The sequence below is a fragment of the Rattus norvegicus genome, chromosome 11, assembly GCF_036323735.1.
Source record: "Rattus norvegicus strain BN/NHsdMcwi chromosome 11, GRCr8, whole genome shotgun sequence".
In the NCBI taxonomy this organism is placed as follows: Eukaryota; Metazoa; Chordata; class Mammalia; order Rodentia; family Muridae; genus Rattus; species Rattus norvegicus.
In genome coordinates this window covers 91699829-91717107 of record NC_086029.1, presented here as the reverse complement: position 1 = coordinate 91717107, position 17279 = coordinate 91699829, and the positions used below count along the sequence as shown (strand labels likewise).

General features: G+C 45.6%; 2 protein-coding genes across 6 annotated transcripts in view; both read right to left on the bottom strand.

Annotated features, from left to right (window-relative positions):
- Window positions 1-249: 249 nt before the first annotated feature.
- On the bottom strand, window positions 250-5353 carry Crygs (crystallin, gamma S; the record flags this gene model as incomplete). Of its 2 annotated transcripts, NM_001109553.1 has the most annotated exons (3): window positions 250-630; window positions 1224-1466; window positions 5282-5353. In NM_001109553.1, the coding sequence occupies 3 exons, from the start codon at window positions 5300-5302 to the stop codon at window positions 358-360; spliced, it is 537 nt and encodes a 178-aa protein (NP_001103023.1). In that variant the 3' UTR covers window positions 250-357. The 2 variants fall into 2 exon arrangements, with proteins under 2 accessions (NP_001103023.1, XP_063126840.1); XM_063270770.1 differs by lacking the exon at window positions 5282-5353 and having other exon boundaries at window positions 256-630; window positions 1224-1544.
- Window positions 5354-6987: 1634 nt separating this feature from the next.
- Window positions 6988-17279, bottom strand: part of Tbccd1 (TBCC domain containing 1) — a 37173-nt gene continuing 26881 nt past the window's right edge. For 2 of the 4 annotated variants that reach the window (XM_006248545.5, XM_039088289.2), the window contains exons 5-8: window positions 16917-17103; window positions 16301-16798; window positions 12423-12572; window positions 6988-7912 (exon numbers count right to left, since the gene is read on the bottom strand). In XM_006248545.5, coding sequence (XP_006248607.1) covers window positions 7897-7912; window positions 12423-12572; window positions 16301-16798; window positions 16917-17103 — 851 coding nt within the window. In that variant the 3' untranslated portion in view covers window positions 6988-7896. The remainder of the gene's footprint in view (window positions 7913-12422; window positions 12573-16300; window positions 16799-16916; window positions 17104-17279) is intronic. The other 2 variants (XM_039088290.2, NM_001012016.1) reach the window with 2 other exon arrangements.

Genomic DNA, 17279 nt, shown 5'->3' with positions numbered 1-17279 from the left:
CTGCTATTCTTATAGGGTGGTGTGAGAAGAGACAAATCTTAGTCTAAGTGCTCTGTAAAGGGCAGCTCTGACTTTTGCTTTTGTTGAGTTAATGCAAAATGCAAACAGAGAGAGCCTCTACGTGAAAGTGAGGTTTCCTAACCTTCTAGTCTTACTTCAGTACACTTTCTTATCGGAAAGATGAACGGCCTACTGTAGAGGGAGCTAGATTGCTGGTCCCTAAAAGCAATTAAGAGGAGACACAGTAGTCAGCGATGGGATGCATTCCAATGCTTTTATTTACGTTGCCTATTTGGACCACAAGCCAGCCAGCAGAGTTCAGCCCTCAGGGAGAACTCTACGCTCCCACTCAGACCATCACTCCACAATGCGGCGGAATGACTGGACAGCGGGGGACGCCGCACCCCAATCGACGGGCTTCCGGTACTCCTTCTTGTCCAGAAGGTACTGTCTGCCATGATAGCTGGGTAGCTCATAGAAGATCCAGGTGCCTTCTAGTACCTTACAGGAGTGGATCTCCCGCAAGTGAAACCGCTCCATGGTGGAAGGGCAGTCCTCCGTGGTTTCGTACATCTGGCCACTGAAGTCACCCTTTTCAAAGATCTGAATCTTGTACTGGCCTCCACTAGACTGAAAGCAATGAGACCAACAAAAGGAAATGAGCAACCATTGCTATAGAAGTCATTAGCACTTCGGGAACTCAGAGAAGAGCTTGGTGCACAGCCTCTCATCCTGAATGGAGGGTCGTCAGAACTCCTGTCCCCAAATAAGAAATATTGAAAGGGCAGACTAGCACAATTTCTATAAACATCTATGAGGTAGAGAGAGAACAATTAGTATTTCGTGATCTCAGCCACGAGGTGGAGAAGTAACGTCATTTAGCCTACTGATGAAGTAAACTTAAGATTCTTATTTCATTCAACAAAAAAGAGGTGGGAAGACTTAGGGAGGGGTCTGTGGGGAGAGGGGCTTAGATGGAGAGACGGCTCAACAGTTAAGTGCTTGTTCCTCTACCCACAGACCTAGCTCAGTTCCCAAAACCTCCATCAGTCAGCTCACACCGAATCCACTTGCTAACCAAGTTCTAGGTGATCCAACACCCTTTGCTGGCCTCTGAGGGCACCCGAATTCGAATGCGTGTGTGCCTGCGCACACTCACAAGAACAGAATCTTAAAAAAGAAAGATGTGGGATGGTGGCCACACAGCGAGCTCCCTGACTCACCAGATGAACAGCTCTGCAAGAGCCCAGGCGGTCATTGAGGCCCATCCAACGCTGGTACTCAGGGTACTCGCCCTGGGGTAAGATGTACATGTGCCCCGAGAAGTTGGGCCTTTCATACACGGCCCAGGTGCCACCTTCTACTCTAATGGAGTTGCAGCGACTCAGGTACGAGCGGAAGTCTACGCAGTCACAGTCGCAGTCATAGCGGCGGCCTTGAAAATTTCTGTCTTCGTAGAAACTGATCTGCAGCACAGAGCAGTCAGAGAGCTGAGGAGCCGGGTGGCTTTGCGCACAGATGAAAGTGACCTGCACACTGCCACGTTAGAACGTCAGTATGGCTTTTCCTTCTACTGTGAAGAAAAACACTCAGTTCTCTTTCACCTCACACTTGGCTTCTGGCAATCTTGTCAACAAAGGGGATAGGAAGTTTCTTAAAACGGAGCGGAATAAAAGAATGTCCTTCGAGATGCCAAGTAGTCTCGGACCAAGGTATATTTAAGTTCCCATAGCCCTCTACTTACCACATTATATTCATATATGTCTGTGTATGCGTTTGACCCTCTCACCAGGCTGTTTAGATTCTCCCAAGGGTAAAGACCAAATCTCCTTAGCCTACAGGCCCCCTGGGCCCAACACCAGCTGACAGATGCTCTCAACAAATGCTCTGTGAGGATGACTACCCACGGATGGGCACAGGGCATGGGTAGATGAAACACATCATGACCACAATGCAGAGATTGCGGGGCAAAAATGGTCTTTGCTTCAAAGTCTTACCAGTTTCTACCACAGGACCTGGAGTGTCTTGTGACACTGGGAACAAGTTGCCACGGAGAGCCAGACATAAACCCGTGCTCTCGAACTACTGTTCCATTGGCCCTGCTACCTCAGGTAAGGCATTCCTGGAGACTTCCACTTCCCACTGGTCGGTCCAAAGGCATGACTCAAATACACTCACTGTACAGTGTACAGTGGCCATACAAACATGAGCTCAGGTGTTTTCTGGGTGAAATGGGGGATACCTAATAGGAACTCTGGGGTTCATAAAACTTTTTTTTTCCAGAGCTGGGGACCGAACCCAGGGCCTTGTGCTTGCTAGGCAAGCACTCTACCACTAAGCTAAATCCCCAACCCCTCATAAATCATTTCTGAATACCACCATGAAATAAAAAAGTAGATTCCTCCCCCACACCCCCTCCTTGTAATGCCACAATCAGAAAAATACCGGTTGTAAGGGAGAAGTGGCTGATTTCTTGGCATTATGCTGCCACCTTGTGGCTCATTTATTGACTTGACAGAAGAGCATTGTCACAAAGGCGCAGAAGCAGAGAGATAGTCCTCGGATTTTTTTAGTGAGAGTAGCAGGGTGAGTAGTCTTCCAGGAACAAAGGAAAGGGGGCAAGCCCATTCAGACATAAAATACGTGAGGCACACAGCCCACCATAGGAACTAGGGACTAGTAGTGTGCGGGGTTCCCTCAGTACCGGTAAACGCCAAGAGCAAGAGGATAACGTGGACAGCCGACAGCCGCAATGGGAGAGCACTCTGAATGGACCCAGGTGTTGGTGACTCCTTAGATGGGGAAAATAGCAGATTCACAAAGGGCACAAGATCCTTTCTCTTTAGTCCTGGGTGACTCTTTCTGCAGGTGGCACACCCAGAGTCCTTTCATCCTGCTGTAATCTTTCCTGTTCCCTTCCTGTTCCTTAAAAAAACAAACAACCCCCCCACAAACCAACAAAATGAACAAAACCACACACACACAAACCAACAAAACAAACAAAATCACACACATACATACACATATCAACAAAAACACACACACAAACCAACAAAACAAAATCACACACACACACACCCACACACACCAACAAAACAAAACACACACACCCCACATTATTTCATTTCCTCGCTTCAATTTTGTTTTTCTACTCCCTCCCTCTCATTTTAGCACAGCAGAGTTAGAGGTATAGGATACCTGCTTACAAATGAGAGGGAAAAAAAATTCCAGCACAGCTCAAGTGACTTTGAACAGAGGATCATGGAGCCTTCCTAATCTGTAAAGCAAGGTAAAAGTGTCTTTCTACAGAGGGCAGGCTGAGGGTAAAATGGCAGTCAAGTGTACAGTTTAACACTTGACTTGAAGTTGTCAATAAGAAGGGGGTTTTGCCAGGCTGGAGGAGCTACGGGCACTTAAATGGATGTTGGGAAGGGAGAGTCATATTTCTGGGTGGGGAAGAATTCCATGTGGAGAAGATACTGGTTGTCAACCTTCCTAATGCTCTGAACATTTAATACAGTTCCTCATGTTGTGGTGACCTTCAACCATGAAATTCTTGTTGCTACTTCGTAACTGTAATTCTGCTACTGTTGTGAATTGTAAGGAAAAGAAAAGATATATAAGATATCTGTGATCGGGCTGGACATGGCTCAGCAGTTAAGAGCACTGGCTGCTCTTCCAGAGGTCCTGAGTTCAAATCCCAGTAACTACATGTTGGCTCACAACCTCTTGAAAGGGGATCCAGTGCCCTCTTCTGGAGTGTCTGAAGACACTGCCCCGTCTATGCACAATTCCTACTTATGAAGGAAATGTGAAAGCTGCCCATTCTGTAGCCAATGGATAGGCTGTGGTCCTCTCACATAAAACTTAGAAGAGAAAAAAAAGTGTTGTTTTCCTAGAAATTACTACGAAATTCCTGTCACATTTATTTTTCAAAAATAGCCTACCAAGCAGAAAGAAAAATATCTCGATTTTTCCCAGTGGTTAATGAAAACATACTTAACAAACCCTGTTGCTTTTGCAGAGCCCCCAGTGCCTCGGATTAATCCGGTGACAAGAAAGGAAGAACAAGGAGAAAGAACGAGTTTATTTACATGATGTCTGTGTCTCTGCAGACTTCTCCGTGGGACCTAAGTGATTACAACACTGGACATCTGTCTGGGTGCATGTTTGCTCTGTCTGTCAACTGAGGAAAAAGCACTCAGGCACTCGTCAACCACAGAACCTTAGGTTAACAGCCACCTCTGGACACCGTGACTGGAGAGCATACACTGTCGCTTACATAACTTCTTGCTAGTCTCAGTCTAAATGAGGAAACCATAAGACAATCTAGATGGGAGTTACCACAGCACGCATGGCTTGAGCCTTGAAAAGCGTTCATGTCTCAGTAACAACAAAAGCCAAAGATGCTGCTGTCTGGGCTCAAGGAGGGGAAGACGGGGAGCAAAGACAATCACCTAACTGCACGTGCCACGTGACCGTAACATACTCTGTCACACATGTTTATGGGGTCAACTGGAGAGACGAAGTATGATTTGAATGTCGGGGACCTATTTTTTCAAGGAGGGAAAAACTGTCTTTCAGAAAAACACATTTAGATGTCCGTCATCCATGCAATGAAGTCAGCTACTTTTCCAATGGTACAATAGACATCAAATAGAGCCGAACATTAACAACTGGATTCACTGAGCATTTTCTTAAGTCTTCCAAGGTTAGCAAGTCTAAATGTTTTCAAAGCGAAGAGTTGGAGGGGCCCTGCGTGGAGATCAGGCAGTGCAATGACTCTGCCCTTCAGAGTCATTGATGACTACAGAAGCAAACCACCTGAGCCATCAAACTGTTGGGTCGAATGTTGGTAAAGATTCTGCCTGGACACAAGAACCACTTGAATGAAGTATTTTAAGATTTAGTTCACTGGACCGGCCTTTTGGACCGGTAACGCGTGAGGCTAAGTTACGGACAACAGAATGCTGACTACTGATGCTTTCTACTGCAGTCTTCGCTATTCCTGAAGAGAGTTACATCCCCCGTTGCTGGACGGCAGCCATCGTGACGGTTCACATAGGGCCTAGTGCAGCACCCATCGCTAATGGTAAATCTTTAACGCGGTGTTAGATGATTCTGTTAGACTAGAAACAAGCTCTTCTCCATCTTCTCTCCCCGGCCCTGGCCCTCAAGCGTTAGCTTACTCACCTCAGGGCAAGGAAGCGAAAGCTGTGCTATGAGCGAGCCACTGGATGAGAAGCAGGTTAGCTAAAAGGTCTCTGTGGCAGTTGCTTACCTTGGCTCCGGTTTTAGACATTGTAAGTGCAGAGGTTGACTCCCGCACTACTGAGAGAGATTCAGGGCAGCTCTGGGGTTACAGGCACGGGGACATTTATATGGAGTGGCTTCAAGTCAAACATCTGCTTAGTCATGAGAATTGGATCCAAAATTTGAGTCAGTCATTTAGAGTCTATTGATGGTTGCTAGAAAAACAATTGGGATTATGAAATAAAGGAGAGCGCCGTGGTCCCTTTAGTGCTCACCCAGCCCTGCTGCATTGTACACTTTGCTGAATCAAGGCACCAAAAACCCAGCCAAAAGTTTTAAAGGTTCAAAAACAGGTCTTTCTCTGTGCAGTTTGTTTTCCTCAGCCAACGACCTCTTGGACATTCCTAACGTCTTTTTATCCTTCAACAGAGAGCCTTCAGAAGAAGCCAAAGACCACCCTCTACTTCTGGGTAAGCAAATTCACTAAGAACTAAGAGTCAAGAAGGCTCACCTTTGGCGGGGGGTTGGGAGTCCCCCAAAACATTTAAATGTTTTAAATGTGGATTATGTTAGGTGTATCAGTGTTTGGCTCCAATTTGATTACTGCCATAAAACTAGGAAAGATGTCTGCTTTCGGCAAATGCATGCTGATATGTTTAGGAATAAGATAATGTCACCAACTTCCTCTCAAGCTTTGAAGGAGAAGACTGAGTGTGGCAAATGTAACACCTGGGCACTCTACTCACAGCACATAGGGTTCAACGGCCTAACCTTTCCTTCCTCCTTCCCTCCCCTCTCCCTCCCCTCCCCCTCCCTCCCTCCTTTCTTCTTTTCTTAAGAGTCTTACTATGTTATGTATCACTGCTGGCCTGGAACCCACTGTGCAGCTGAGGCTACCTTCAAGTTCATGGCAATCGTCCTGCTTCAGGAATCACGAGTTTGCCTCACCAAGGTCAACTCACTTATCATTGCAAATGTCTTTCAATTAGGGAGACTCACACAGTGCCATGTACACAGGGGCAGAAAGCTGCCTTGAGACTCCAGAACTTTCTGAGCCAGACGCTCTCTGCCTGTCACACTGGGATCTTCTCAAGCAAAAGTTTCATCTCTAACTTTGGGAATAAGATGAAGACTTTGTACAATAAACTCAGAGAAACACCATGTCAGCTCTTCCCCCTTTTAAACTTTCCCAGCCAAGCTCAGTCTTCTTCGAAGTCCAACTTCACCTTTCCACTAACAAATCTCCAACGGGTATCTTTACGAATGTAGTACACAAGAGTGTTCCGCTTAGGAAGGGCAACTCTAGGGGCTGGAGGGGCTCAGCAGTTAGCAGCGCTTCCTGCTTTTGTAGAGGATTGGACGTCAGTCTAACAGCAGCCCCGCCCAGAGTAGCTCCCAGCTCCAGTCCCAGCTCCTGGAGACCTGACTCATTCGGCCTCCTTTAGCATCCACCAGTGGACACACACACACACACACACACACACACACACACACACACACACGCTCACATGCAGGCACATACTCACATATATACACATATGTACTTAATAATAAAAATAAATCTTTTAAAATGTGCTTTGACATGTAGATTACCAAGAAGCAAATAAACCACGGAATGCATTTGCTTCCTCAATTGTATGCACTTTAAATCCTGTCATGCCATCCCCTCTGGTTCTTCATACTTTGTTTATTCCAATTTCATGCTAAAGTAAAAACTACCAAAGCTTCGAAGGCTTAACAAGCAGGAAGAGAGTTTATTTTACTTGAGAACTAAGAGTGCTGCGCTGTGAGGATAACTAGTAGTTAAATGACCTGCGAGAGTGACTGGCTCATCTCTCTCGCTGTCTTAAAGGACAGGGCTTCACAGCCATATAAACCAAGTCTGGCACAGTAACAGAATAACAACAGACACCTTTCATTAAAGTTAAAAGTAAAACATCTTTTTAACAAAAGGAGAAAAATTACTTTTTAGAGTTTATTGAAATTTGAAGCAGAAAGTAAAAAAAAATTATACAATTTCCTGTGTTTTATACTTTAAGGCCTAAAATACTATTTTATAAAACTACCTGTGCTATAGTTATATGCCAACAGACCATTCTGTCACTCTTTTTAAAAAAGAGAGTAGCGATTTCCTTCTAATTAGCTTCAAAGAACCATGTAACAATTTTTTCATTTCTTTTCCTTCCTTTCTTGTGCGTGTGCATGTGTGTGTGCATGTGTGTATGTGTGTGTGTTTGAGACACAAGGTCCTCACCATGTAGACCAGGCTAGCCTGGAACTCAAAGAGATCTGCCTGCCTCTCCTGCTGAGCCCCGGGATTACAGGCGTGTACCACCACACCTGGCTAGCGTTTTTAGCTAGGACAAACCCCTTTCATCGTACAAGCTAAAATATGAAGTCGGTTGTGAGTCTGCACTTGGTCACCGAGACACTAACGTACACACAGAGCTGCCCTGCCCACTGTTCCATTTCCGCACAACACGTGACCTTCTGACCTTCCACAGTAAGGTGCTTTTATGAAAGTCAGAAGTGAGTACAGAAAGGAACCAGCAGAAGCTCTTGGAGAGAGAGAAGCTTGAGGTCTCGTGGGTAGCAAGGATGCCTTTCCAACAGGCTTGAGCAGACACCATTCTCCGTTCCTCCTCACGTCTCCAGAGCCCTGCAGAGGAGAAGAAAATGTAATGTAGGTAAATTAATGTTCATGCTCTATGCAAAATAGAAAACTCCTTTCACTTATAAACTCACCTAGGTTGTGTAGATCACGAGAATTCAGAGTCCTTTTTGGTGTTAGCTAACGGAGAAACTACTCAGAACTCGGAATTGGTAGACTAGAGACCAACGGGAATGTTAGTGTCTGTCTCTTTGAACAATCCCTGTGCTTCCAATCCCAGTCCCACACTTGTTAACTGTATATTATGAGATTGTGCATATTTTTAAGTTTTTTATTTTATGTACATGGATATTCTGCCTGTATGTTTGTATGTATGTATGTATGTATGCATGTATGTATGTATGTACATGCACACATGTACATAGTACCCTTGGAGGCCAGAAGGCATCAGATCTTTGGAATTGGAGCTATAGACAGTTGTAGGTTAACATGTAGGGCTGGGAATTGAACCTGGGTCCTCTAAAAAGGCAGCAAGTGCTCTAATCAGTGAGTCATCTCTCCATCCCCCAAAATTATGTTTGGGCATGCTGGCACCCCAGCACATGGTACTGAGGCAGGAGGACTGCTGCAGGTTCAAGGCCAGCCTGCACTACATAGAAAGACTCTGTGTCATGAGCAAGTTAAAGGAGAAATATACACTTTAGAAAGGCAATCCTTGTTTGCAGCTTTAGAACACTACAGTCCCCTAAGTAGGAAGCATATGTCCATGCAGCCCACTCCCGAGGATGAGAGCGCATGCCATGCTTATCCACACTGTGTGCCTGTAGGGGACAGGGGACAGCTTTGTGGAATCACTTCTCTCCTTCCATCTTTATGTGGGTCCTAGGGACTCATAGATGTCACTAAGCTCATAATGCAGCTGGCCCTTCCCTCTGAACCACCTCGGCTGCCACATTTTCTATTTATAAGCGAGCATCCCTATATGCAAACAAGCATCTGTGTGTCAGCGAGCATCTCTGTGTGTCAGCGAGCATCTCTATGTGTAAGTAGCATCTCTGTGTGTAAGTGAGCATCTCAGTGTGTAAGCGAGCATCTCTGGGTGTCAGCGAGCATCCCTGTGTGTATGTGAGCATCTCTGTGTGTCAGCAAGCATCTCTGTGTGTCAGCGAGCATCTCTGTGTGTCAGCGAGCATCTCTGTGTGTAAGTAGCATCTCTGTGTGTCAGCGAGCATCTCTGTGTGTAAGTGAGCATCTCTGTGTGTAAGTGAGCATCTCAGTGTGTAAGCAAGCATCTCTGTGTGTCAGCGAGCATCTCTGTGTAAGCGAGCATCTATGTGTAAGCAAGCATCTCTGTGTGTCAGCGAGCATCTCTGTGTGTCAGCGAGCATCTCTGTGTGTAAGTAGCATCTCTGTGTGTCAGCGAGCATCTCTGTGTGTATGTGAGCATCTCTGTGTAAGTGAGCATCTCAGTGTGTAAGTGAGCATCTCTGTGTGTCAGCGAGCATCTCTGTGTGTCAGCGAGCATCTCTGTGTGTAAGTAGCATCTCTGTGTGTCAGCGAGCATCTCTGTGTGTAAGTGAGCATCTCTGTGTGTAAGTGAGCATCTCAGTATGTATGTGAGCATCTCTGTGTGTCAGCGAGCATCTCTGTGTGTCAGCGAGCATCTCTGTGTGTCAGCGAGCATCTCTGTGTGTCAGCGAGCATCTCTGTGTGTAAGTAGCATCTCTGTGTGTCAGCGAGCATCTCTGTGTGTAAGCGAGCATCTCTGTGTGTCAGCGAGCATCTCTGGGTGTCAGCGAGCATCTCTGTGTGTATGTGAGCATCTCTGTGTGTCAGCGAGCATCTCAGTATGTATGTGAGCATCTCTGTGTGTCAGCGAGCATCTCTGTGTGTAAGTGAGCATCTCAGTGTGTAAGCAAGCATCTCTGTGTGTCAGCGAGCATCTCTGTGTGTAAGTGAGCATCTCTGTGTGTAAGTGAGCATCTCAGTGTGTCAGCGAGCATCTCAGTGTGTAAGTGAGCATCTCAGTGTGTAAGCGAGCATCTCTGGGTGTCAGCGAGCATCTCTGTGTGTATGTGAGCATCTCTGTGTGTCAGCTAGCATCTCTGTGTGTATGTGAGCATGTCTGTGTGTATGTGAGCATCTCTGTGTGTAAGTGAGCATCTCTGTGTGTAAGTGAGCATCTCAGTGTGTAAGCGAGCATCTCTGTGTGTCAGTGAGCATCTCTGGGTGTCAGCGAGCATCTCTGTGTGTCAGCGAGCATCTCTGTGTGTCAGCGAGCATCTCTGTGTGTAAGTAGCATCTCTGTGTGTCAGCGAGCATCTCTGTGTGTAAGTGAGCATCTCTGTGTGTAAGTGAGCATCTCAGTGTGTAAGCAAGCATCTCTGTGTGTCAGCGAGCATCTCTGTGTAAGCGAGCATCTATGTGTAAGCAAGCATCTCTGTGTGTCAGCGAGCATCTCTGTGTGTCAGCGAGCATCTCTGTGTGTAAGTAGCATCTCTGTGTGTCAGCGAGCATCTCTGTGTGTATGTGAGCATCTCTGTGTAAGTGAGCATCTCAGTGTGTAAGTGAGCATCTCTGTGTGTCAGCGAGCATCTCTGTGTGTCAGCGAGCATCTCTGTGTGTAAGTAGCATCTCTGTGTGTCAGCGAGCATCTCTGTGTGTAAGTGAGCATCTCTGTGTGTAAGTGAGCATCTCAGTATGTATGTGAGCATCTCTGTGTGTCAGCGAGCATCTCTGTGTGTCAGCGAGCATCTCTGTGTGTCAGCGAGCATCTCTGTGTGTCAGCGAGCATCTCTGTGTGTAAGTAGCATCTCTGTGTGTCAGCGAGCATCTCTGTGTGTAAGCGAGCATCTCTGTGTGTCAGCGAGCATCTCTGGGTGTCAGCGAGCATCTCTGTGTGTATGTGAGCATCTCTGTGTGTCAGCGAGCATCTCAGTATGTATGTGAGCATCTCTGTGTGTCAGCGAGCATCTCTGTGTGTCAGCGAGCATCTCTGTGTGTAAGTGAGCATCTCAGTGTGTAAGCAAGCATCTCTGTGTGTCAGCGAGCATCTCTGTGTGTAAGTGAGCATCTCTGTGTGTAAGTGAGCATCTCAGTGTGTCAGCGAGCATCTCAGTGTGTAAGTGAGCATCTCAGTGTGTAAGCGAGCATCTCTGGGTGTCAGCGAGCATCTCTGTGTGTATGTGAGCATCTCTGTGTGTCAGCTAGCATCTCTGTGTGTATGTGAGCATGTCTGTGTGTATGTGAGCATCTCTGTGTGTAAGTGAGCATCTCTGTGTGTAAGTGAGCATCTCAGTGTGTAAGCGAGCATCTCTGTGTGTCAGTGAGCATCTCTGGGTGTCAGCGAGCATCTCTGTGTGTATGTGAGCATCTCTGTGTGTAAGCGAGCACTTCCATTTCTCTATTTTCCCTATACGTTTTACTTTTAGTCTTCGAAAACTTGAAAGCAGCAAGTTATTTTCTATTTTAAAAACAGTTTGTGGGGGCTGGAGAGATGACTCAGTGGTTAGAGCACTGACTACCCTTCCAGAGGTCCTGAGTTCAATTCCCAGCAACCACTTGGTGGCTCACAACCATCTGTAATGGGATCTGATGCCCTCTTCTGGTGTGTCTGAAAAACAGTTTGTGGGCTGGGGAGTTGGTTCAGCAGTTAAGAGCACTTGTTGCTCTTGGAGAAGACTCAAGTTCGATTCCACGCACCAAATGATGGCTTACAACTGTCTGTTACTCCAGTCCCAGGAGACTGATGTCCTCTCTGTTCCTCAGATACTAGGCATACATGTGGTGCACAGACATACATGAAGGCAACCCACTCATACACGTTTTCTGAAAAATCTTTTAAAATATGATAAAAATAGCATTTAGATTAAGTAATTCTCAGCAAATTTATCTCTATATTCTCTTCTGCATAGTTAATTCATGGCTGTCTTCTAGTGTTCAGTAATAAGCTATTTCTTTGGATGAATCTTAACTAACTTATTAATAATGCTCTATGTATGATTATTAATGACCAGTGTTACTAGTTTTAGGAGACAGGAAAAAGATGCACTAGAGAGGAGGAGTAGAACTTAATGCCTGGGCTGGAGAGAGGCCCAGCAGTTAAGACACACACTGCTTTCCCAGAGGACTTGGGTTCAATTTCCAGCACCAAAGCTCACAACCACCTCAAAGTCCAGCTCACAGGAGCTGACCTTTGACCTTCTCTGGGCACACTCGCTCAGGTATACACACCCACATACACACACACATCCCATAATTAAAAATAAAATATTAAAAAACAAAAACACAATTAGTGAGGAAAATGGTAAATTTTTGATGGTATACGAATCGCAAAGAAAGGTAAAACTTGGCCATTATATTTGCCCAAATTTCTGAAATAGGCACCACTTGAATATTTAAGCTTTCTCATCAAAAAACTATGTGGGTAAGTGTCTACCCGTGGGCGGGAGCAGAAGAGAACACTGACAAGAACATAACACACTGTGCGCTCTTCTCTGTTTTGTGTGCCATCAGAGTTCCCGATAGTCCTGCAAGTGCCCGTGTTCTAAATGCCTACCCATGGCTCCATGTGAGGTCCTTTTTGGCCACTTGGTTGGAGGCTGCTGGAGGTGGGACGAGGCTGTCCAGCTGCTGTCGATGTCCTGTACTAACCAACCACTCATAGAACTTGTTCTCCACGAGGACCTGGAACTGCTTCCTCTGCTCCCTGAAGTTGTGATTAAGAGCAAAAAAATGTAAGGAGACTAAGCCCAGCAGATTTCACTCCCACACCTCCCTAAAATCTCAACACAACTAAATGACCATGCAGTTACCCTCCAGTTCTCAGTAGGTTCAAGGCACAGTGACACACGATGTCCAAAGCCTGGTACATTGCATGTTCTTACTGAGGACAAAATGAATGAGACAGTGTTCTGACTGACGGGAATAAATGCATAGGGAAAAGCTGTCCTTCTGTGCAGCTCGGTGGATTGTGATCTCAGTGTTTGTGTCCCTGTCAACTACAAGCCCTTGTAGAAGACAGGAAAGAAGCAAGGTAAGCACACGGCATGGAGCTAACTGTGTGTGCAGAGGAAAGCCCTGCTTGGAGAACAGTGTCCGCTGAGACCGCAGCATTACTGTGAGTGTCACTGTAGGAAAAGGAGTGGACAGAGAGGCCCCTCTAATGTGAGCCTCAACAGAAGGACACATGAGATGAAGAAAGAAGCAGCAGGATTACGTGGAATGGACTACCAAACAGAAACGATCGAGGCCCTAACTTGACAGCATGATGCAGGCAGGAAAGGCAAGTGCAGCCCCACAGCTGGGGACAATTTTCGCACCAGCCTGGCAGGACACAATTCCACTGAATCCACAGGACACCAACAGCAGACAGGGCTAGCTGCAATGACTGCCGTCCAAAGCAAGAACAGGGAACACCACAACCCCAATTGCACAATTTCACTCAAGTCCAGTGGTGAGGCCGTAACAATGACTGGCAAGCCCTGTCTCCTGGGTGAGTGGCTGCTGACACTTTTAGATCCGCCTCATCCCAACCTGTCTGAGAGATAAATTATTAAGTTACAACCATGCAGCCACTTTACCTGAATGCAGATGCATTCAACCTTCAGCAAGGCCTTGCTTCCCACAGCTCTCCACAAATCACACAATGTGAACCAGGATCTTAATGGCAGTTTGCCTTCAATCTGGTCTCTGTCTTTCTACACAGAAAGTTCTCAACTCACATTTAACTTAATGGCTTAACTTTGACAGAATAAAGCTGATGTGTTTGCTCTGCAGGAACTCTACTTCAAGTGTGCGTGCGTGTGTGGGTGCATGTGGGTGCGTGTATGTGTGTGCATGTGTGCGTGTGTGTGCGCATGTGTGTGTATGTGTTTTCAGGCTGGTAATCTGCAATAATGATACTCTTTTTAATGCTGGGCAGCGGCTGTGAAGAGAAGGCCTGCAAGCCAATGGTCAGGAGAGTGGATGTTCTATGGCGCTCTCACACTGCAGAATCAGCTGGAGGCTTATGTACAGTAAGTGAATTTTTGGCTTACACTGAGTTTTGCTCTGGACGTAACCCTAGTGTAAGCTAAGGTATACATTTATCCCCAAAGTTACACTAGCTACTTTTTCAGTGTTTAGCACCATTATATAACTGCTCACCACATTCCAGACTCTACAAATCTCCCTAAGCCTTTCACGTGTATAAGAGAGTCTAGGCATTTAAACAGTGGAAACATTTATACAGCAAGTGTTCTAAAGGTAAATTTTCAATAAAGCTCTCTTTTTATACACTTTATTACTGTATTATATGGTATCATAGTAACTGAAAGAAACAGTAAGGACAGACAGAGAAGCACCTCTGGAACGAGGCCAACAAGGCTGTATTTGAATCCTTTGTGACTAAGTAAAGTACTTAATCTTAGTTCTCTAGTCTTCATCTGCACCTGGGTACAGCTATTAGAAATAATCAGTGGGTTAGCATAGAGCTGATCAGATCAGTGCTTGGGACATCCTAAGTACTCGGCCTGTGAGCCCGTGAACATCTCCATCCTTACTGTATACTAGAGTGACGACTTCCTACCCAGAAGGCTCTGAGTACAGTGAGATCACCAACCTGCTGACATGATCCATGAGGTGAGAGCCACACCCAGTGTTTACACAGGTAACTGTAGTACTTCTGCATGGATCCCCGACTAAGGCCTAAGTTGTGACTGTTTTGACCTAAGGTGTGTGTGTGTGTGTGTGTGTGTGTGTGTGTGTGTGTGTGTTGTATATATATCGGTATCATGTATGATGTACACACACAGTATACACACTTCAATATGAAGCACAGATTGAGATTTACAAGAACTTGGCCCTGTGCTCAAATGGAGATAAAGGAGTTATCGCCACCATGTTCTAGTACTGTAGAATTTCCTTTTTCCCCTCTTAGAATCTCTAACAAATGAAATTTGTCCACCAACATATTTGCAAAAATGATTACTTATTCCAAGCATGGGTAATTTTAAGTTCTTCCCAGTGGTCTGCTGAGAAGAAACTGGTTAATAAAAACTTAAAAGCTGAGAATCAATTTTTAGAATCCTTTTCACAAGCTTACACCCGGAGCCCGGCCTGCAGTCCAGGCACTTCCGTCTGCCCGTCCTCTCTGCTCTCACCCAGACGATGTCTCCCCTTCCAATTGGCTCTCTGACTGCCTATCTGCCAGCCCAAAGTTCTATTTAAATCTGCTCTTGGCCTCCAGTGAGTAGTCTGTGTGCTGTGGGGCTTACAGATGCTTCTGAGTAAATAAACTCCTTTCTGGACTTCATCCCACAGCGTAAAGCAAATGCTGAAAGGCTTCTACTGTGGGATTCTAATGGGATGTTCAGGGCCTGATCATGAAAACATGGCATAACGGGACTCAGGTCACTTATCAAGCTTAGAGACCACCGTGCTGCACCCTGAATCCCGCCTTAGATTCTGCTTCTCAGATATCTGTTCCTCCGCTCCTCTCAGATATTCAGACTAGTCCTCACTTGCTACCCAAACTTCTCCTTCTTCAGGACCCATTAGAAATTCTATCTCCTTGACACATCTTCCTTAGCTGTTTGCACCAATGTCTGTGGACTCTGTGTAAGCTGCATGCCATGACTCGGGCTTCTGGAGTTCAAAGACCCAATACCCCTTAAATAAAAATCTGGGCATAATACAATACCCACAGCTGTATGTGTTAGCCCTTGTAAGTAATTTTTAAAAAGCCACTTTTGTGCCCCCTAAGTAGAATGAAACACAGTATTCTATTCTGCAAATCTAGTTTTAAAAAAAGACACTTTTGTTATTTCTCCCACTTTAGCATGGATTAAGAGAGCAGGTAATAAGAACTAGCAAGAATCTACAGGTGAGCCTTGGGAAAGCCACCTTCAAGAATGTGACAGGTAAGTCTGTGGTGTAGTGGGAACCGTGAAAATCTGTATTTTACATAAGGTTGGAGTCCAAAGCCCTAATCTCTTAGGCAGTAACCAGTATAGAGCAGTAAGAGGATGCTAACAGCTAGGCCATTTAAGACCGAACCACATACCATTTTCTAGACAAGATTGCTTTAATTCATGCACGTGTTACCTCTGCCAACCAAGTGTAAGCTGACTTTTATTGTGAGCCTTACTGTGCACCTCCCACTAACCTTGAATTTGTGATCCTCCTGTTTCAATCTGTAGCTGCTGGGATCACAGGCTTGTGCCATGGAGCAATTTCAACTTCTTCAAGGAAGGAGCCTAATACCTGAATACCTACCTGCTCATTACCTTCTTCTAGCCACAGCATCTACAATACTAACCTGGGGTCCAAGCCCTGAGAAAGGACGCACAGGTCATTTTAGTTTGTGTGGCTGGATACTATAAAGTATCCAGATTAATTTGTCTTCCCATCAAGTTCTGCATAAATAGCAAAACGCTGACTCTAGAAAACACTCACTTTGTCAAACGAGCCTCCTTCACAGTTTTCTGCCAGTTATGTATCCTCTGCTCTCTGTGAGCCAGTGCTTTCTGGTAGGCAGGGGGGAGACCCCCAGGTATCTCTGCTGTGTCCCCTTCCATCTCAAAGGGAGTGACAAATACATAGAACTCAGAGGGAGGCAAGAGCTGGAAGACCCTTGTGTCAGTGCCTTCTCCGCCCAAAACCATCGGGTCATCCCAATAGTTAGGTACTGTAGCAAGGCCAGTCCTGGCCATGTGGTCCTCTAGCATTGGGTAATGGGTATGAAAGGGGGCAAAAGTTACTGTCTGGTTTCCAGAGAGAATAAGTGGGCGTGAAGGGGTCATAATGTGAAAGGTGCAGCCTATTGTAGAAGACACGGACAGTCGATGGCAAACAGCAATGACTTTCAGATTCTCACAGCCGTGTAGGTGAAGAGCCGTCTCCACAGGACCCAACACAAAGGTACTATTCCTGCACTTTTCAATTGTCATGGACCTGAAAAATTTTAAATGAGTTAAATTCTTCTGAAAAAAATTAGCTAGAATAAAATTCTTTCTCAAAACAAAAACCCCAGTCCCAAGGAAATGTCAAAATATTAGGAGCCTATGCTTACCGTAAGGGGGAGAGCAGATATATGAAAGACTCGTTGCAGCGATGAGCCCTGACGTGTGCTCCTACTAGAGTTTCTGAGCTCTTGGCCAGTGTCTGATTGCAAACCTGGCTCATAACCACGATGCGATGCGACCGAGGGGCCATGTGAGCATTGCAGGCAATCTTAGCTCTTTTGGTCGCACCTTCAACTGTATAAGAAAACACAAAAAATAATGCAGCTTCAAATAAAAAGAAAAAAAACATGTGACCATGAGATTATACACGTCTACATGTGCTCCTGCCTACAGTCCATTACATGTGAAGAAATAAACTTAAGAGTTAATGATAAAGTAGTGTTTACTGTTCTTTTTCTATATATCTGTAA